The 22990-nt window shown below is 37.6% G+C and overlaps 2 protein-coding genes across 3 annotated transcripts in view; both read left to right on the forward strand.

Moving 5' to 3' along the window:
• The window catches only part of LOC131678918 (uncharacterized), a 402100-nt gene that overhangs the window by 62244 nt on the left and 316866 nt on the right, over positions 1-22990 (forward strand). The gene's annotated exons all lie outside the window — the stretch shown is intronic.
• Positions 14722-21437, forward strand: LOC131679308 (uncharacterized). Its single transcript, XM_058960016.1, has 3 exons — positions 14722-14727; positions 19432-20715; positions 20757-21437. The coding sequence occupies exons 1-3, from the start codon at positions 14722-14724 to the stop codon at positions 21435-21437; spliced, it is 1971 nt and encodes a 656-aa protein (XP_058815999.1).

Consider the following 22990-nt stretch of genomic DNA (forward strand, 5'->3'; position numbering starts at 1 on the left):
AATACAGCTATGGCTATTGGCAATTCATATTCGACAGTTTACACGACGTTACCCGCGTTACTGGTTGGTACGGTCAAACTTGTGTTGAAGGGTGTCAAGGGTCTCAACGAATTGACCGCAAAAATACTACATTTGTAGAAATTTCAAGTGAAAAGCAAATTTTGTACCGTATGTTATGAACGAAATTTATTTCGGTAGAGATTTAACGTTTCATACATTTGCCCTCAGCCTATTTGGTAATTATAGCTAAACGAAGGACAGACAGAAACATGACAGAGGACTCGGTGCCTGGAAAGATGTTGGTTTAAAGCCAAAGTTTTTCGTCACTTATAACATTTTTTTGTTTTAAGTTTTTTTATGCAAAATGGAATCTGCTATGTTTTCTGTTTAAGTCTGATGGAACAAAGACAGTCTCTAGAAAATAAATTTTGGTATAAAACTGCTTACATTATCTGCTGTTAAAAAAATAAATTAGACGATGTACCTCTTTCAAATGTTGCTGAATTTGAACCTCCATGATACCACCAAAGTACCATCAAATTTGTAAGTTGAATATATTGTCAAATTTTACCGGGATGCAACGACCTTTGAAGTCAATGGTTTAAAAGCATCTCATGAATCGCAACTATGCTAAAAATATACAAATCGAGCTGCATTTAAATTTGGTTTTACTTCATGGCTCAGTTAATAATATACACATTTAAATCTCAATGTACACGCATTAGATGGTAAATTCCACACATGGAAATGTTTTGTAAGATATAGAGAAATCCTTTTTATTTGACACCCTATATGCCTACACTGGTCAAGTTACGGTTGAAATATTGATCAATCACAAAAATGTAGAAAAGATTCATGGTTTGAAAGCATTTACTAAAAATGCTATATTTCAGCACCCGACCGATTTTTAACAATGTTTCTTCTCGAAAAGATTTTTTTAATGAATAGTACTTCCTTATGCATGTCTTTGGCCAAATGAAATTTTTTATTGATATTTGTTTTGTGTAGATTTTCTTCAAAATTGACTAAAAAAATATGTTTTTCGCTATTATTAATATTGATATTACTTTTTGTAAAAAGCTTTTAAATGGGATTTGTTCTTTAAGGTCCACAGAAAAAATAAAAAAAATGTTTAAAAAATAATTAAGCTTTGAAAAAGTTGCGAAAACCGCTTGTATACGACAATTTTGCTCATAAATGGCAGTTTTTCATAAATCGCATTTGCGCAACCTCTAGATGATTTTTCAGAAACTTGATCTTTTCTACAAAAGTGCTTCAAATATACTTAACTTTTATTATAGGGTTGAGCATGATGACTTTTTGAACATCAATTTTTACTACAAAAAGAGAATGGATGTTGTATATAGAAGTAAATAACGTCAAGAAATGGTTGGGTGTGATTTGTTCAAAACCCGAAACCAACCTGAACCCGAAAATTTCTAATTTAAAAAAACCCGAATGCGAAAGTTTAAATTTTAAAAAAACCCGGATTCGACCCGACCCCGAGAATTTCAAATATGAAAAGCCGGAACCCGCCCCGAGCCCGAGAAGTTTAAATCGACAGAACCCGAAACCCGTCCAAGAACCCAACCATCTCTGGTGCCGACCATGATGGTGTACACCACTTTACAACACCCTTCACAAGATGCCTTATCCGTCTTCGCACTACTTGTTCCTGTTTATCTGCTAGCTCGTGCTGAGAGTTCCTCGGTGGCGATATTTCTATCGATACCGACGCCCACCTAGCTGTCAGCCATTCCGACGGATCATCGGTGGTGAAATTTATCCTGACAACATTACTCCGACTTCGTGTTGTTCGTTCGTGTTTTCCTATTTAGCTTCCATGCATTAAATAATAATAATACTTTATGTGTCAAAATGGCTCGCATTATATTTTGTTCCTAATCAGGAAGTTAAGAAAATTTTAAAAGTAATTGAAAACCCTCAAATGGGGGAGGGGGGGGGGGGTAGTTGAACCCCCAAAACCCTCCCCATGCGCACGGGACTGAGCAGTAGAGTAGCGTGGGGTCAAGTGGGTCAGTTTTTTGGCGAGCTCCTGTGACGGTATTTTTGCACTGATTTTGACAAACAAGCACTCGTTGGAAAGGTTATGCATCGGCCAACGTTTTAGCTATAATGGGGGTACGATAGGTCACTATATTCGAAGTTAAATAAAACAATGTACGCACCTAGAAAATCAGCGGTTCAACTTTAATTTGAAGAGTATGAATACTGTAGATTAATTAAAATTATGACACAAATAATAAATGAAATCCATTGACATCATACTTACCTTACCGTTCAGGCTAGAGCCTTTTTGTCTCTTGCTGTATGCAGAAGCCGTCTCCACTCCACTACTCGCTGTGCGCCCCGTCTTTTTGTTCCTGTAGGGTCGCCCATCACTAGGTCGTCGTCCGACATTCTTACGACATCATTCAGATAACAAAATGAGGAAGTGGAAAATGATGTGAAAAATCATGAAACGCTGAAGAAAATGTTGAAAAAATATATTTTTTAGCAACTGCGTCTAGGTTTGTACTTGCAAATGACTTCTTTATTGTCCTCATCGTCGCCAGAGTGTGGAATTGAAGTTGTGCGTTCTGGCTCATGTGGATGCTTAGCTGTGCGACGTTCACGTTTGCGCTTCGGATCGTTTTTTTTTGGATTCCTTTTCCTTATTTTTTTCGATTGTGTACTTTAACAACACCTTAAATTATTATATTGTTAACTCACGCGAAATATCTAATGCGCTTTCATTGATGACGAGCACTTTCCTTTCACACGAACACGTAATATTTCGAACGGAACCTTGAATTGTTTAGAGGCTGATCGAATACTGGCGCCCTCTTGTAAAGATGCAGTTGCGTTCTTGATGTCCTCTACACACACAATTTTCTTGTCAAAATAATTCGAATTTACATTATAATAGTGACCTATAGTGCCCCCAAACGCCTGACCTATCGTGTCCCCACGCGTATGTTTCATGTTGATGTCCGTATTTTGCTCAAAAATAAAAATATCGAATAACCAACGCAACACTCGTGTTCAGTATTAATTTTTACGTAATTAAAAACTCACTTTACATTTTTTACATTGATTAAATTAATTTTTTATTCAATTTGTTTATTTGATAAAGCGACATTGATTAAATGACTGTACTGTAAAATCGATAAAATTTCCTTGAAGCTCACAATTTTTTTCGAAGATTTCAGATCTTTCTAAAAAAAATTTATCTTCCCTGATGATTGTAGAACTTTCATATAGATCTCAATCTTTCTGAAGTTTCTAGAAGATGTTGATCTTTTTTCATGTAGTATTTCCCAAACTTCTTTGAAGCTCTCAGAACCTCCCTAAATTTCGAAGAACTTTTCCAATGTTCTAGAAATTCTCCTGAATTTGTAGAACTACTCAAAAGCTTGTAGAATTTCATTTCAATTTGCTGAATTCGCTGCTGGTATTCGTAAAACTTCTGTGAAATTTAAGGAGTTCGCCTGAATATTCGGAAGCTTTTATTAACCTCACCAAGCATCCTTGAATTTTTCGGGTTTTCTTTAATCTTTACAGATCTTCGCGAACAAAGATCCCGAAAGTTCTTCGGTGTTTGCAGATATTTCCAAATATGCAGAAAACCTGTCTAAAGTTCACCGACAACTGTTGAACATCCTTGAAGTTGGTAATGCTTTCTTGAAGTTCGTCAATTTTTGACATTGAAAATGTCTTACTGCACTATCTGGGGCAGGGTGTCATTCTGAAATCTAAAATCAAACGATGTCACGTTTTTGCGTCACTATTTTGAACTTTGTTATTTGTGAACGGATTTTTGTCTGGTTATCACCAAACAATTCGGACTCAACTGAAATTATGTTTTATTGCTATAGTATTTTTGTATTCCAATAGAACACTATTGAAAAACAAGCAAAAATTAACAGATCTCGAAAACGTGAAAACTCCCATACATCAGTCAATCTATCCCTGGCAGCGCCGTCAATAGGCAGCAGCTTAGTGATTCAAACGAACACGAAAAGTTATAAATAAATGTACCGTGTGCCTGTTTGAATCAGTTGTTGCTCTTTTGCCAGACAAATAACATCGTGCCTGTAGCGTCTCGTAAGACAGATTTGAACACCCAGCACACTACGCTTCTATGAATGACGTCATCCTCGACTATTTAAATAATATCATTTCTCGAGCGACTTCATTCTCCCGTCGAACGTCGAGCCGTAAAGAACAGCAGTAGCAATCATGCATGTTGACAATGCGCTGCGATGAGTGCTGCATTTGATCACTACTACCGCTGGGGGTGATCCGATGTAGATAGCGCGCGGCTGGAAGAGTTGGCAAACCTCAGTTGAAGCTGACTAATTGTTCCGTTCTGCATGTTACTATTGTTAAATTAAAAACCCTTTGAAGGACTATAACAAAAACGAACAATAAAGAACAAATTAGAATATTTCCAATAATTGACAGCGATAATCCAATTGCGTAGTTTATATTCGTTATTTGTTGCTTGCATACGCGCAAGCAATCTGAAATTTGCAACAATCTGTTATTTGTTTAAATTTATCCTTCCGAAACAATACAAAAATGTGCAGCTTAGACTGGTTCAATGTTTGACTTTTAGCTCCACCAGGCTCTACTGATTCCTTTTATGGCCCTTAGTAATTAACATTGAAAATAAATTCTTGAAAAATCACCTTGTCAATCAATTAATCAGAACACTATATATTTCTAAAGGTAATCTTCTACTGAACACATTCGTGGAACATCAAAAGTTTATGAAAATTCGCTGAGAAAACTTATTAACTAAAGAAGCAACATGGCTTCAAAACAAGTGGATTTTATTAGTAACCATAGCAACCCTGCTTGAATAGCTGTATCTGCCATACGCGAGCGGTGGGTGGTAAGTCTAGTTTACACTTGTATAACGGTGTAGCTATTCAAACAGGGTTGCTTTGGTTACTAATAAAATCCACTTGTTTTGAAAATTCGCTTCACGGCTCCGTTAAGCTGCCGCTATGAGCCGTGTCAAATAAACGAGTTATATAAAAAAAAGCTGAGCGTTTCGTTTTGCAAAACGACTTAAAACACGTGGTTGAAACTCACAACGTAGGAATTAACATTCCCTAATTCCAACGTTGTGAGTTTCAACCACGTGTTTTAAGTCGTTTTGCAAAACGAAACGCTCAGCTTTTTTTTATATAACTCGTTTATTTGACACGGCTCATAGCGGCAGCTTAACGGAGCCGTGAAGCGAATTTTCAAAACAAGTGGATTTTATTAGTAACCAAAGCAACCCTGTTTGAATAGCTACACCGTTATACAAGTGTAAACTAGACTTACCACCCACCGCTCGCGTATGGCAGATACAGCTATTCAAGCAGGGTTGTAAGGCTACATTACATATCACCTCGTACCCCTCCTGAGCCAATTGCAAAATGTATGTCGCAATACGGAGAAGTAGAATCCGTTACACCTGATACTTGGAGAAACTTCTTCCCGGGTACTCCTAACGGCGTTTTTGGGAAACCATCCTAAAACTGCTGAGCTTCCATTGAGTTTTCAGCACACCACTGAATTTTGTATTACCCCCCCCCCCCTTACCTGTATGTTAAACTACTCCGAAGTATACAGCTCTCCTTTGAAACTCACAGAGCTTCCCTGAAATTCACTGAAATTTTTTGCGCTTGCTTGCAAGTCGCTGAACTTTCCACAATGTGCAGATCTTCTTCGAAGTTTACAATACTTATCTGTGTTCACAGAATATTTCTAAATCTAACATAGTTTCCTCCAAGGTATCAATATATCCCTGAAATTCAACACGTTTGTTTTCGATTCTAGGCTTTTAGGCCTTACCAATACTTTCCAGTAGTTAACGGTTTCACAGAAACCGAATTTACTTGATATTCGCTTAATGCTGAAGGTCATTCTGCTTCTCTCAAGATTACATAATTTCCCTGAAGTTGTGAATGCCGCCCTGACGTTCATAGTTTTCCCGAATCACCTGCAAAACTTCACAGAGCTTTCCTCCGTTAGTTCTATGTAATGTTTGGTTTGAATAATTTCGCTAAAATCTTTCTAGTTTCTCCCTGTAGTTCGTGTAGAATCGGAAAGCATAGCAAACTATTCAAAATTTAATAAATCTCTCTTGACATTTATAACTTTCCTGAAGGTAGAACTCAACAGGAATTCATTAAATTTTACAAATATATTTAAATCTCACCTACAATTCATTGTAGTTCGAAGCTATTATCGGAAGTTTGAAGTTCAATTATTTTTTGTATATGGCAACAAATTACTAGATCGGAATAGGGCGATTGGCATTCTCAATAACGGCAGTGTCATCAAATGGAACACGGATGCCGTCGAGCTAAAGAGAAGTTTACAGAACTTCTGAAGTTTCGAAGTAGACATGGTCTGGTTTGAGTTTAAAAATCGAAAATTGACCCACACCTTTCAATGTCGGATAAAGCTAAGCTATCGGTCTTCCAGAAATATTAAAATATTGAATCTTCTCTTCCATATCGGTTCAAAATATTTTTTCAGCGTTGCACTGTTAACGAGTATAAAAAGTTCTGTTCAGTAGATACATAGCTTTCTGTATTGAGATTTGTAATGCTTATTTCTGTCTATTGATAATAACTAACTTTGGATGATGACTGACAGTTCTGATTGTAATTTGTACTATATATATATATATATATATATATATATATATATATATATATATATATATATATATATATATATATATATATATATATATATATATATATATATATATATATATATATATATATATATATATATATATATATATATATATATATATATATATATATATATATATATATATATATATATATATATATATATATATATTATATATATATAATATTATATATATATATATATATATATATATATTATATATATATATATATATATATATATATATATATATATAATATATATATATATATATATATATCTATATATATATATATACTATCACTACTACTACACTACACTCCTAACACACACTACTACACTCTGAATAACCCCACACACCCCCACTGTTCAGTTCCTGAAGTGAGACCTCTTCTAGAAACCTAACCCTGCAGTATGAGTGGAGCACGCAACGAACTGTTCCGTAACACCTAAGCTAGTTGGTTCATTACGCGATACCTATCTGTCCTGTACTACAGTGAAGTCTCACTATCTCGTATGAATCTAATTCTAAAATTGGCGTAAAAACTTCTTTGCCCAAGGAACACGGAAATAATGCATTTTATTTGAATATAAATCAGTAACAGTCACAAAACATTGGAATTCAAAATAAAAACTGCACCTACTTTGATTATGTTTACGCTGCGAAAGAGCGAACAAAAAACGCGCATACATTGCAACATAGCAATGGAGGCGATTTTAGTAGGTACTATTCGCGTTTTCCGCTCTGCTGCTGTATCGCAATGCCGCTCTCATTGTGTACGGGCCTTAAAGTCGATTCCAGTTGGATCGAAGCCAATGAATTGGTGCTGTGCCAACCAAGATTTCGCTTGACGATATGATGGTGTGTTAGAAGAAAATATAAATTCCGTAGCCTGTCAAGTGCCATTTGAAGCAAACGTGACGAAATGAAAACTGACAACAACGATTATTGTTAGCAAGTAAAGCGCTGTGGGTAAATGATTTGTCCCCAGTTTACCCTTTTCCAACCGGTAACAGGAGATTCCTTAGCGAAACCGGAAATAGATGTTGGATCGGAAGGAACATAAAAAATCAGGACTGAATTGGATTTCGGTTTGTCAATTAAACGGCTATCACTTTTCCTCATTCAATTTGATCTTACAATAACCAATATAATTGATCCTTTCTATTCACGTCTATCATGTCACTGTGAAAACGAGGAAAAGGATTGAGAACGCCAATCTCCCTCTAGCAAAAATAAACAGAACACAGATTAAGCTTTCAAAAACCATATGGGGTAGTGCCAGCGTATTGATGATACTCGCCAATCCATCAGTGAGATGCATAGTTCCAGATCCAGCTCAACAAACCGGGCATAACTGTAATTGAGATGGAATGATGGTTTAACGTCAAAAAGTATCTCGATACTAGTGGAATTATTGTACTAGCTTTGTGCTTTAAAAATTGGTTATGTTATTATTTCCTGAATTCTTTTTTGACTTCCTCGACCGTGAAGAAATTAAAAAAAAATTACCATCATAAAACGATAAATTGAGCATTTCTGGCCAATTTTCCCGCCCAACAGTTAAACCAGTGTATTCAGAAAACGCAAAAACGAATAAATCTCCCCTCCTTCCTTTCCAGTGGAATAGCCGGTGATCATCAAAATTGCTGAAGTTTTTAATTCGTGACAGCTGGCATGGTACGTCATTTTCAGCTGTCGCTCAACCCCAACTTTTGTGGGTGGTTGTGGTCGGGTTGGCAGCATGGGAATAAATAATATCGTAATTGATTTCTGTTCGTCCTTATTTCGAATCCACCTGGCCCCGGGAATACCACGCAGATCAACCGTTTGTTTGTGCGGCGGATGTCGAATAAAAAATCAACCCCGGATAAAGTAAATTGAGCTTTTTTTTGTTGCTTTCACTCTGTTTGGTGGGATTGGAAGTTGACTTTTTTGTGTTATAGTCGCGTCATTGTTTGCAGATTGGCAGAAAAGCTAATGAAAACCTAATGATAGATTTGGGGAGACAAACAACGTGGATTCCACAGTGCCGGTTACATCGTTTGGCATTGGAGCGTATTTAAATGTAATTGGAAAACAGCGTCTGTGGTATTCGCACTGGGCCCTGTGGGAGATTGGCTCATTATCTTATGTTCGCCAAACATTGTTGCCGTTTGAGGGCAACAATGTTTGGCGTAAATTGGTTGTGCGTTTATCTTTTTTAATTTTTTTGATTAAAAAAATTAACATTTTCACAGTACTAGTCGCAGACTGAAATACCGTGATTCCTCGAAATATTTAAATGTATAGTTTGCTGCTAAAATAAATACTTTCTTCACTTGAGCTTGAGCTTGTGCAAAGTCAAACATCAAAATTACGGAAAAAACGGAATAGCATTTTGATGTCAACTTCAAATCAAATGTTATTTTATTTTCAGGTTATGATTACCAAATAAGATATCAAAGATTGTTCTCAATTCGCTTTGTTTATTTGTTTATTCGTGCTTTATCATCGAAAAAAGTTCCAGTTCAATGAGTTTTCAATTTATTTTCACTGATTGCACAAATATAAACTCTGTTTGATGTCATAGACATTCAATTCAGTTTGGTGATTTCTGCCCGTCTTAATAGTCAATAAAAACTATCAGCAATAATATATGTACTGATTTTCAGAGTGAATTATTTTCCAATTTTAGTAAAACAAAGTCACTTGTCTTAGGTCACTAAGCTTTGTTTGTCGATTGCTCGATTTATCCTTTAGGGCAATCAAAACCAACGAACGTCAGGCTTAACCGTAGCTCAAATGTCTAGGTTTCGCACAAGGAAGTCACTTTGCACAACTGATCTTTTGTTTATTTGTCAAAGATATCATTGCCATCACGCCGAAATATCCTAACCCTGAATTGTGCAGCAAATTCGTCCCCGCTCCAAGCGTCACTGAGCAAATAAACAACCTAACAGTAGCCTTAAACAATTTCAATTTGATTTCAAATAAATGCCGGGCTCGAACTTTACTGTTCACGGTTGCAATCAGATTAAAATTTATTTTTGCGAATAAATTATCGCAAAAGCATAATGCTTTGGCACAAAAATTGTTCCTGTTGTAAGAAAATCAGTATTTTGTGGAAGGTTAAACTAGGACTTCTGAAGTATATAAAAGAGTGTGCCTGAACAAACAGATTTTATGATGCTTCAGTTACGTTATGGCCAGATCTATTCCGCTGCGATAACAGCAAGGCTTTGCTGTAACGTTAGAATCACAATTAGGTCCAGTTCATCCCAAAAGAGATGAATTCATGAAATTGTCCCCACTTCCGTGCAATTGGACGATAATGAAGCGAAAACTGAAGAAGAAGTGGCTTTAGTCGTATGAAGAACTGGTGGAAACAAATTGCCCTAGACCCTGACTCAAGAAGGTTTGCGCCAGGATGCAACTGATGCTAAAACAATCAACCCCATGTCTCAGTAGATCCGCGCATTTCAAACTCGAATCGAAGATGACCCCACAGATTTTCACCCGATTAGTTGGTACATATACTCTGTCTCCTTCATAAAGTGCCCATAATATCCGCATAGTCACGGTCTACTTTCATCCCCACTTCATGGTGTTTTGATAGTGTTTTAAATGGGACCAAACCATGAAAACACCATCACCATGGTCCGATAGATCCTACATGAAAACCATATTTTAGTGTATTTATGAGTTATTGAGATCATGTCATGTGTTTTAATAGTTGTGAAATTTGGCACAGACCATATTTATGGCGTTTGAAAGGAGTTGTATAATGTCTGAGCCCATGAGAATTTACCTGCACTATTCCCTATCATCCAAAGCGTATCAAGACGAATTTTCTGTTACGACTAATATCATTCCGCCAGAACTCGAGAAATACACAATAAATTCAAACAATTTTTGTCTTTGGCCCGGAAGAAGATCACGAAGAACCAGGTGGCGGAGTATGGGTATACCTTGAACAAAGTCGATTTTGCTTCGACGTCCATCTCACCTTGAAGCGAACCATTGTCAGGGGAAGTCATTTTGACACGGGGCTATTTCCCAATGCACTACTTATCTTTTATACCGGCTTCAGGTTGTTCACAAGATGTGAAACACTGCCACTGTTCTGATGGTCAAATAACGGTTAACACAAACACAAAAATTGAATTTAATTCCTCGAAGGGGCGGAGATAACCTTGAAAGTGAATAAGCTAGCTTTGCTTAACAGCGCTTCACTGAACGGATTGAAAAAACGTCTACACGCTCTGAGAGTCACTGTGCGAATGAGTAGTCACTCAGTTATCCGAAATTGTTCCGGATCAAATACAGATACTGTTAAATAGATGTTAATTGAAGAAAGAAACTAACTGCTTCAAATATTTCAAAGAAACTAACTGCTTCAAATATTTAGGACTTCACTTAGACCCCACACTCTCCTGGATTGAGCATATAACATCTATAGAGAGAAAAGTTGCATCGTTATGTGGGGCTATGCGTAAAGTATGCTCTTTTGTTCCCCAGCATGTACTTCTAAAATTTTATTATGCGCACATCCACTCATTGCTGAACTACCTTGTATCTGTGTGGGGCCGTGCCAGTATTTCGAATCTGAAAAAGCTACAAACGCTTCAAAACAGATGTCTTAAAATTATTTATAAAAAACCATTTATGTACCCTACTATTTTGTTATACAATAATAATACCCATAACATTTTACCTTTGCTTGGGTTGACTAACTACCAAACAATAATGTACATCCACAATGCTTTGCATAATACTATTGCTCATAATAATCTAGAATTTACGACAGGAATTCGAGCTCACAGCACCAGACAAGCCAATCATTTATTATACTCCAGAGTATCCACGAACCTTGGTCAAAGACGCATTTCTTTCATCGGACCTAAGCTATTCAACCAGCTTCCTACGGATTTAAAGCAAATAACATGTCGCACTCGTTTCCAAGCAAAATTGAAACTAATTTTAAAAAATAAAATAGGAGAATTTTTAATATAAACTTCGTTCACCACCAATCGAGCTTATTCCTTTAGCTATAATTGGTTAACATTTTTTAAATAAAAACAATTGATAAATGCATTTTTTATAGCAATAAGTAATAAATAAATTTAAATTATTATGAGCTTCCTGCAAAGCTACGATGGGACCCTTAAAAGGATTCTTTTCCGCTGGGTACTCGCCGTAGCTTCTTGTCAAATTTTGTGTTTTGTCGGTCTCGTATTGTTTTTTTTTTGTTCTCAGCGTTTCCGCGATTCGTAACTTTGTTTTGTTGTGCTGACCTTTTTTTTGTACGCTGAGAACTGATGTGTCCACTACCAGGGGGCTCCGTTTGTGAGCTTTTTGGTGTGGGGGTAAGAGGCGGGCTATTAAAAAAAAAAAAAAAAAAAAAAAATTGGTATTATACAAAGTATTGCAATGTTGCTGTAAAATTCGAATAACAAAAATTCGTATAATTTGTGTTCAACTAGAACAAAATATTCTGAAAACCTTTAAAACTGCTAAAATTGTTTTATTTCAGTGCTTTATCAATGTACAAAAAGTTTCATCCATTTCAACACGTTGAATTATTGAACAATAAAAAAAAATGTTGCGAATTTTAGCTTAAAATAATTTTAAATACTTGCCAACCTGTTTCACAGAAAAAACTCTTAAAACTAAATTTGCACATCCCAATATAAAGGAAAATAAAAACTCGCTTGAAATTTATTACTCTTGCTCAAACCTGAGATTTATTTGTTTTATAAAAAATAGACACTTTGCGAAGCTTCGTAATAACTAGGTAAAGTCATATTTAGGTTTTTTTGTAATTTTTGTACCAAAAAAACCGAACAATATACTCAAAAAGTATAACAAATTAGTATTTTATAAGTTTAGAGTAAAAATCATTGCAAATTGAAATGATTCGGTTGACTATTCTGGTTTAATAAGCGATCTACGACAAAAGTTTCGAGTGATCAAAGTCACCCCGGTTTACGGTAGCTATAACTTCTGATTTAGGCAAGATTCGCTCGCAAAAGTAAGTAGTGCTAATAACTGAGACTAATCCCGAGGACCGTAGCTTGGTCTTCTAGCGCCTTTGGCGGAGTCTCTTTTTAGGTTCGATTTTCGGGTAACAATTTAGTGTGTTCCTTGAAATAACACACTTATTCATACTTATTTTATAATTTACTATTTATCTATTCGCATGCTATAACCTGGAGGGCCATTTCCATGGAGAAAACAATAAATAATTATATTGTAGATAGGGTAGACGAGCCCTTATTCATCTCATTAGTCAGGATGTTACACTATTTCGTTAATAACTCGACTTAGAGTGACTGGAGGTATAATTATGTTTGCTTCATTCCTCAAAAGTAGTACAGTTAGACTTTTTACCTGGGAAATGCTCGCGTTTGAGCGAAGCGAAAAGTCGAGTACAACGTGCCCTTATTCATCCTACCATTTGAGCTAATGCGTTGAATACAGATAGCAGATACTGTTCTAACTAATGTGTTCAAATGGGTGGGATGAATAGAGGAGCTAAGCTGAATTAGGGGGCAGTGACCCTACTGTAAGTATAAGTGTAAAAGAATTTTTCATATGAAGTAAATGGTTTGTCTGCGGGTCGTAGAGAGACTCCCTTACACCAGGGTCCTGGTGAGGCGGAGGAACCTCGTAGCATGTTGTGTGTTGAAAAACTCCCCCATACCAGGGATGCCACATTGAAATCTGTGTTTCGATCAAAAAAATCTCTTTACCATCTGTGATGACTAAAAAAGGAAAAAAATCTGTGGAAATCTGTGATAAATTTCCAAAAAATCTGTGAAAAATCACAATATTTTCAAAAATCTGTGAAATTTTCATCGAAATGCCAAAAATCTGTCATATGTGAAAAAGAATCTGTGATCAAAAATTATGAAAAAAATCGGTGACATTACAGAAAAATCTGTGAGTATGGTAACCCTGCCCCATACTCCAAGGGACAGGACGTACGTTCATTGTAATCAGGATTGGTTTATGGGCAAAAATGAGCTTAACGCCTTACAAGGATTTCTAGAAGTTTGAAACTTTCAGAAAGAACAATGAGACGTACTGCTGGATTGGATCATTGCCATATAGTTCAATACATGGTTTAGAGGAACTTAATTGGATAGAGCTAAAAGTATTCATATTTGCGAATTGACCAAAAAATGTCTAGACGTTGACTAATCCCCAGACGTGTACTTTTAATAATAATTGTAAGCACATATTCACATAGAACGCAGACAAGCTTTCTGCAGCTCAGAAAATTTTTCCTCGCAACTTTCGCACTAACTTCAGCAGCAATCAACATAATTTTGCTTGTTTATCTCCACTGAGCTGTCGTGTTTCTAGTCGACTGAGCTGGTTCCGAACACGATAGTACCGATTATAACTCGAGGAACTTTTCTACGATTAACTTCGCATCCCGCAATTTATTCCATGTTTTAATCACTGTTGTTACGGTCATAGTTACTGATTTCCATTCCCTAGTGAATAGCGCATTTTAGGATACTTTGCTTGTCCGCCCCCGCACCAAACAACTAGGACCGGGGTAGGGGTTTGAAAGTAATTTCCATGCAAATGAATTAAATCTCAACTTTTTTGGCTCGAAAACATTCGGACGCGTTATGGTTCAAGTGAATAGAATTTCAAAAGTGTGTGTGTGTAGGAAAAACTGTGCTGCCCTCTCGTGTGCATGGCAACATCCCATCCTAGATGCTAAATAGGGAGCTGATGTGTTCCATAAAGTTTATCACAAATTCTACCGTGTGATTCGATTGATTGCATTTGTGTGCATGTAAATCATAAAAGTTAAATTGGATTAGAGGTGTGGAAAGTAATGCCGAGATTAGTTGAACTGTTGAACTATCCACTGCCAGTAGTTCCAATTTGCAAACAGGTGAATTTTATTTGAATAATGCTTTTCGGAAAGTGATCTGCTTTGTTCCCATGGCAGTGGCGTTGCCAGAAACATGAGAATTGGATAGGTATGAACAAAACCTTGGTTTATGGGAATGGATGTAAGTCAGGATTTCATTCGTGTGATGTCACAGCTCACGTCCATTCACTACACGTTAGACGCTATCTCTGACGTACTGGGCTCGCGAATAGTGGTAACTGCACTTGTGGCGACGGTTATCACGATATCGAATATATTGTCTGGGCATGCGCCGAGTATTGTTCTGCCAGATTTTAATTATTGGATGCCCTTCGTGCCCGAGAAAAAACCCTAAATGTCTCGGGTCGGGACGTACTGACAAACTGCGATCTCCTCTACATGTTACTCGTATACACCTTTGCAAAAACCACCAATATACAGATTTAAGTGCCTCTTTCATTATTTTTTGTCATTCTCAGAAGTGACATTTTCCGTCTGTGCCATACTCCATCGAAGGAAAAAAATCAAAACATAGTTCTGGATTGAATCAGCTATTGTTTTGTTCCTGTTCTCTGTGTTTAGATCCTGTGTCATCCAAGCGAATTGATCTTTTCATTTGTAAGTCGGAACACACCAACCAGTCCTTACCAACGAGAATAGGTCGTGCCAGTCGAAAGTCACAGACCTAGGCTCAAACCGCCTATTTCCATAACAATAAGTGTGCCGGTTCTTTGATCTTTGATATCCGATACGGAATATTGTTTGATGATGTAAAACCCTAAAAAACATCAAACCTGTTTGTCCCATTGTTCAAATTATACGCATAGCTGTTTCACTAATAAAAAAAACCGAACCAGGAAATATTAACTTTGTGGAAAGAAATAGTTTTATTAACTAAGATATGGATACGATATTATTAACTACAATAGTGAGATCGATCCAGCAAAACTATTCATCACTGTCGTCGCTTCCAAAAACTTAAAACATGGCGCGCTCATCCATTTCCGATTTTAGTAAATCTTGAAATCGTCCGCTTAACCAGAAAGCTCTCAGCGCACACTTTCGTAAACAAAATGAATAGACAACATCATTTGTGTGTATGGTGGCTGAAATTTTTCGATTGCTATCAGGTTTTCCCACTGAGCATTTTTCGTAGAATCTTCCGAAAATTGAATTTTTCTGATGAAAAACTAAACTGGAAACGTTTAATATGAACGAAATTTTAGACGGTGAAACTTCATTTGATCCACCGTTTCTCTTTTGATCGCTAATTTAATTTTCATCTTCAATCGCCTTTTTCTTAGTTGTCAGTTTTGGAACATAGGCGTAGAATGGCAGTGAACTACCAACGCTCTATATTTAATAAATCAAAGAATAATTTCGACATCGTGCTTTTAAGAAGATTTATTGTTAAATTTCGTTGACAGAATACATTTGTATTCATAATGAGTTTATCTGGAAGATCGATCCTATGCTTGGAAGTTGGATTAGACAAGTATCGGACGGTTCGATTAAATACGATTTTTTGCACTGGTAAGGCATTAGGTTTAATTTTTCTGCAAACTAACAGCGTGAGATTATTCTCAGGTTGCTTCTAATTAATTCTAAAGGAAGTTAAAAAAATTTCCCGATTTTATCAACTTCCCCGTTTTATCAACCAAAATTTTTCGGTTGTTGATAAAAACGTGTTATTACTGTATATTAGTTACAACTCACCATGCGTACCCATGAAATAGCTCACAAAATCATATTCATATATCCATGATAGTCCACGAGTATTTGTATTTGCGATATTTGGAAGATATCCCTAATCATTTTCAATTTTATGCCAATCTGTATATGGTGATAAATTTTTCACGTTAATGATTTAACAAAATTTCTATTTTTCGTGGAAAGTCATATAGTCATAGATGCCAGATTGTCCGTTGATTTGTTTTTCACCCAAAAAAGAAAGTGTTCCAAATACCGTTGTTCAGCCCATTTAGGGATTGTGTGCCCAAACTCAATTCCGGGTTGAAGTTGTATTCATTAATGAGGAAAGCCTGGAACTGAATCATTTGAGCAAGCTCAGTTTTCCGATATCTTTACCCTTCGTCTTCTACCGCAGGAGTCAGGAAAATTTTTGGAATTTTTATTGAATAAGTCTGCGGTATGCCGCCGGATAAGCGTAAAGTGGCTTAGCACTTTATGCTGTCGGCACCGATAAAAAATTAAATCACGGTAAGTTTCCACACTAAAGTTTCATCTTTCCTGTCCACAAAAAAGGTGATAAGATGAACATTGACAATAAAAGAGGAATATCTGCACTCTATGCCATTTCCAAGCTCTTTGAGTTAGTCGTGCTGGAGTCAGTGTCTTTTCACTGTAAGGAATATATTTCTAAAGACCAACACGGATTTATGCCGAAGCAATCGACGACGACGAATCTACTATCTCTAACCTCTTTTGTGTCCGAAGGGTCGATGCGAATCAACAAACTGATGTTAAATATACTGACTTAGCTGCAGCTTTCGACAAAATCAATCACGATATCGCAATCGCTGGTTTCAGTGGATCACTCCTCCGATGGTTCCGATCCTATCTCGTTGGCCGTCAACTTAGTGTGAACATAGGTGATGCATACTCCAAACTGTTCTCCGCAAGGTCTGGTATTACGCAAGGAAGTCATCTCAGACCATTCATATTCACTTTCTATTTCAACGATGTAAACTATCAGCTAAAAGGGCCACGGTTGTCGTATGCAGATGAACTAAAAATGTTCAACACAATTAAGAAACGAACGGACGCATTTTATTTGCAGCAGCAATTTGAAACTTTCAGCAGATGGTGTCAAAACAACCGAATGATTCTGAATCCGGCTATCACGGGACAATAACGCCCTTTCTATCGTGTGGCGCACCCGTTCGACCTTCATTTGTCTCCGACATCAATAAGAAATCGATCCCTGCAGTTTTTTAGAAGTAAAATGTTTAAGTTTCCATCATTGGGGTAGAGTGCGGCCTGCTGATGTGTGTGATAAATAAATAAATAAATAAATGAGCAAATAAATAAATAAATTAGCCTCTTATTTTTATCATTCAATCTTTTGGGATTGATGTTTGACAACACCGTTTTTTTATTTGAAAGAAATCGTTCTGTACAAATCGATTTTATTGTGGTATCAAGAAATGGCCACTTGACGAACAAAAAGTTTCGTAAATTTTACATATTTAGTGTATACCGCACGAATGTTATCGTTGAAACGATGTTATTTCTCGTGGATGAAACGTAATGTTTCGTTAATTTTAATAAACGTTTATGTACATTACGAACGATTTCGTTGGTCGCATTCGATCTATTGGGATCGATGTTTGAGAGCACCGATTTTTTTTTTAATTAAAGGGATCGATCTGGAAACATCGGTTTTATTTCAACTTGCTCATTATTATTGAAGACTAGAAAGATAGTGGTGTAAATAAATGGCCGGTTGATGAACAAAAGATTTCGTAAATAATACTTATTTAATTTACATTGCACGAATGTCATCGTTAAAAACATTATTTTTCTTGAATGGAACAAAATGTTTCGTTTATTTTAATAAACGTTTCTGAATATTACGAACAATTTCGCAGGTCGTATTTAATAGCATATTATTTTGACATTGCTCCGGCAGAGAAAAACTCAAACTAATTCATACAAAACCAACAAGCAGTTCGCGATGGCTCAATTGAATCCGTACTGATCCGGATTCTGGATCAACTGGAAGCAAAAGAGGTTCAGGAAATCTTGCTGAAACCGGCGGACAAGAATACGGTTACCCAGTAGTCAGACCGAGACCGTCGTGATGATCAACAATGATTTGACGTATAACAACAAGGACTCCATATTCTACCTCTATTGAATGTCTTTTGACGTTGACGGTTTGACGAATGGTGCTGGAAAATATTATAAAGACTTTCGTATATAGCAGCGAACAATTCGTTTGGAATGTAGTAAAGCTGATTCGTAATAAGCCAACGAAAGTCGTTTCGTGGTTTTCACGAAAAATCCGTAATGAAAAATAAAAGTGTTTCAATAGAACTACGAATGGTTTGCCATATTTTCGAAAAATTCGCGTATTTTATAAAAAAATTCTGTACGAATATATTACGAATATATTCTACCAGTGTACAATTTTCCATTCAAATTAACAGAAATAAAAATCATATCACTCATAACACAGAGCTACAGCATATCGAAGTCAATATTACTACAGAAGATTAATTAAAGAACCTATTGAAGTTGAACATTTTCAATTTATCTGCACAATTCTAGTTAGACAATGATGCGAAGATTCATCAGCTCATACTAGTAGTCAAAGTCATCGTGGACGTCAATCCTCTCAATTTGCACGTTTCCCGGCGTTTTAACTGGTTTGTCCAATAACAACATTTCTGAGGTACTTCGAAATAATAATCAATATTTTGAAAAATGCTGGACACTTTCCAGGACATCTAATCATATGTTCTTCCAATCCGGGACTGTCTCGGCTAATCCGGAACGTTTGGTCACTTTAATCTATAAACAATTATTCAAAGTCTCCGACTAATTATCACCGAAATCGGAATAACTTTTGGAAAGTGTTTTATAAAGCAGAGACTACACTTTCAACTTGTTTTTTTCTATCGCTGGTATGCCTTAACACTCAACATGCTTTTTCAGATTCTTCATTTTAAGACTTATGCTTAAATAAGGTGTTTTCCTAATAGGAAAAATATCCATGGATCATTGTTGGTATCCTTCTTTAAAAGTACACCAAGATAAATCCGTAGATATCCGTAGAAAAAAATATTCCATAAATTTCATCTGCGGTTCCGTATATCCGTAGAAAACCTTCAAATCCGTAGTAATAGGTGTGAGTAGTAGATATAAGAAGGAGATGGGTACCGATATGTACCTCGGATCCCTCGGAGAAGTGTTGGATCAGGCGAAGACGGATGGAGTTCATGCTGACATTGCAGTACTTGATGTCGACAAAGCCTACAACACTTTATGGAGGAAAGGAGTACTACAGCAATTACATAACCGGGGGATCCGTGGGAACCTTGGTCTTTTTATTCAACAGTACCTGGCAAATCGGAGATTCCGTGTCGGAATCGGCGGCAGCTGCTCAGAGTTATTTACGGAAGAAAACGGGGTTCCACTAGGATCGGTGTTAGCAGTGACACTGTTCCTGGTGAGCATGCAATCCCTCTTTGCAACCCTACCGAAGGGCATTTTTATTTTTGTATACGCAGACGATATTGTGCTAGTTGTGACGGGAAAGTCCATCGCCAGAAACAAAATAAAACTGCAGGCAGCCATAAACGCCGTGAGAAAATGGGCAATTTCAGTTGGTTTCCGGCTATCCGCCAGTAAATGCGTGATCGCCCACTGCTGTACATCCAATCACCGAACCACCGACAGGCCAGTGCGGCTGGAAGACTCCATCATACCATTCCGAAAAGAAGTTCGGATCCTCGGTATAATGCTGGACCGAAAGCTGACTTTCACCCAACATTTCCGACAGCTCAAAAGAGATTGCGAAAGTCGAAAAAGACTCCTACGGACGATCTGCTCTAGACACCCGAAATGCAACCGAAGGACCGCTCTCAATATAAGCCAAGCCTTAGTTCTTAGTCGTTTGTACTATGGATTGGAAATAACCTGTCGGAACTTGGAAGGATTAGTGAGTATCCTTGGCCCACTATACAACAGCACGGCACGACTCGCATCTGGTCTTCTACCTAGTACACCCGCGGAGAGTGCCTGCTCGGAAGCTGGCATCCTTTCCTGTCGCTGGGCAGTAGCAGTGGTCACGTTGAGGCGGGCTATTGGTTTTCTCAAAAGGACATCCGGCGATGACTGCACGATTCTGGACATAGTTAACAAAGTTCACGAAAAATACTCCCGATCACCCCTACCGCAGTTGGCCCGTTTGCACAGACTCGGATCACGTAAACGAAATACCACAGCACCAAATGTCGACACAAGCCTTGCACAATCAGTTGGAGCAGGGGCGAACCGTAATTTCGCTCTAGCCAGCTATCATCAGTTGGTCGAGGAGAAGTTTAATAACCACGAGAAGCTGTTTACGGACGGGTCCAAATCGGACCAAGGAGTTGGGGTGGGAGTGAGCGGTATCGGAGCAGGTCTTGCCTTTCGCCCCCACAGTGTTCCGTCTTTCCCGCTGAAGCCGCAGCTATTGCCCTAGCCTTGACGAGAAAGACCGAAGACCTACCCGTTGTTATTTTTACAGATTCCCAGTCCGTAATCTCTGCCATAACTTCAGGAGAGTCATCGCATCCATATGTCCAGGCTATCGAAGGTTTGCGTGACCCTCTTACAACCATCTGCTGGGTTCCAGGACACAGCGGAATCCCCAGGAATGAAAATGCGGACCGCTTAGCCTCTACAGGGTACCGAGTGCGGAGACTGATCAGTAAGGAAATCCCTTCCGCTGACATTCTTGATGATTTCCGAAAACAAGTGGAGAACGACTTCGTATCGCACTGGAGAAGTAGTCAAGGCCACTTCCAGAAGATCAAGGGCAATCTAGAGACATGGACGGACCGGGACAGTCGACTCGAACAAAAGATCCTGTCCCGCATCCGAGTCGGTCACACAAGACTTACCCATGCCCACAATGTAACCCGTACCAACCCCCCGCATTGCGAAACCTGTAGGACTCGGTTAACGGTGGAGTATATACTCATCAACTACAGGAAGTTGCACGATCTACGCAAACAACACCAACTGCCACTTTCCACTCGAGAAATGCTCTCCAACGATCCGATTCGGGAGGTGAGCTTATTGGCTTTCCTAAAAGACGCAGGAATCTTTGGGTCCATGTAGATAAAAGAAAAATCACCGCGAGGTAATGTTCAGTGAACCACACCGTCTCACTCTCGATCAAATCATCAATTTACCCCGTATTACGCGAACGCTTCTCGTAACCCGAACGGGAGTAACGGAGGTTCAACGCGGACCTTGAAGAGCAGCACCGTTTCACCAGCGTATGAATCATCAAGGCACCATAATAGTAAAAAGGAATTCCTGTTCAATCGATGCTCAACTATCCATGAAAACAAACTATAATTACAAACTCTGGTAAATGAAATGTACATTGTTTTTTTTAATCTATCAGGCGGATGACCCTTAGGGTTAAAGCCAATAATAAAGAAACAAACATAGCACATTATTCCACATGCCAAATAACATTTAACATATAACAATTAATTGCATAAAAATTAGACAAATCGTGACTAATGACGGCGCCGGTGGTTGAGTGGTAAGCGTGACCGTCACTCATTCCAGTTGGCCTGGGTTCAATTCCAGACGAGGTCGTTGAGATTTTTCTGAGGTGAAAAAATCTGTGGTCACGTCTTCCTTCGGAAGGGAAGTAAGCCGTTGGTCCCGGTCCATGAAATTGGTGGATCGATATCTAGTCCAGGTAGTTGGAATCACCTCTCTGACGTCGGTAAAGAAGAAGTAAATCCAACTTCTATACTCTTACTAACAAAAATATCCTCAAATACTTGTGGAGTGCGCAGTAGTATATACGGCCTCTAGCAAAAGCAAGTATCGGACTAACCATTCCTTCCCTTTCCTTCCGCGACCTACGTTCGGGCCTAGCCGGTGCCGGTATTGATCAATAAACACTTTAGGATTACCAGGAGTTGCACATTGAAAGATGTTTCGCTACTCCCAAGCATAATTATCTACTGATTCCCTGTGCAACTTCAGCTAGTCCAGATCGATAACGGAGTAGCAGCCAGGGGGTGTCGCACAAGCTCAAGCTCAAGCTATGAATTAGAAAAATCGTGACTAAGATCCATTAATTACGAACGTAAATCACACTACTTTGCTCGAAAAATCCGATACAAAAGTCGTGAATAAAATATCACGATATGGAGGATGAATATAAATCGAACTACACTGCCAGAAAAATGCGATAGTAAACTCTTGATTAAAAATCACGGTAACGTAATGAAAAATTACGAAAACCGCAGCAAAACTCCTGAAATCGTTTAAATGTCGGTTCTTTTAGTTGATATACTGTATCCAATGTATCCCCAAATTATGAACAAGAATCATAACAAAAATTAAACATGTCCAGGGAAAAACCACACTAACTAAGCTAAACATCGGAATGTAACGCTATGAATATTTTTGAGCGAACTAGTTTGTTGAAAACATAAATATATTCATGAAAAACGAAGTTAATTATTCATTATTTCAGAAACTTGGTCACGATTTCCGCAAATTACTCAGTTCACGAAATCGTGCTTTATTTGTTTATGAATTTATGATTGAATTGTTTTCCACGGAGACAGTAAATCTTTAAAAAAAATTATCCATGACTTTTGTTCACAAACAAACAACTGCGAGCAAGGAAGCTCTGATTG

This window comes from Topomyia yanbarensis, chromosome 2, assembly GCF_030247195.1.
Source record: "Topomyia yanbarensis strain Yona2022 chromosome 2, ASM3024719v1, whole genome shotgun sequence".
In the NCBI taxonomy this organism is placed as follows: domain Eukaryota; kingdom Metazoa; phylum Arthropoda; class Insecta; order Diptera; family Culicidae; genus Topomyia; species Topomyia yanbarensis.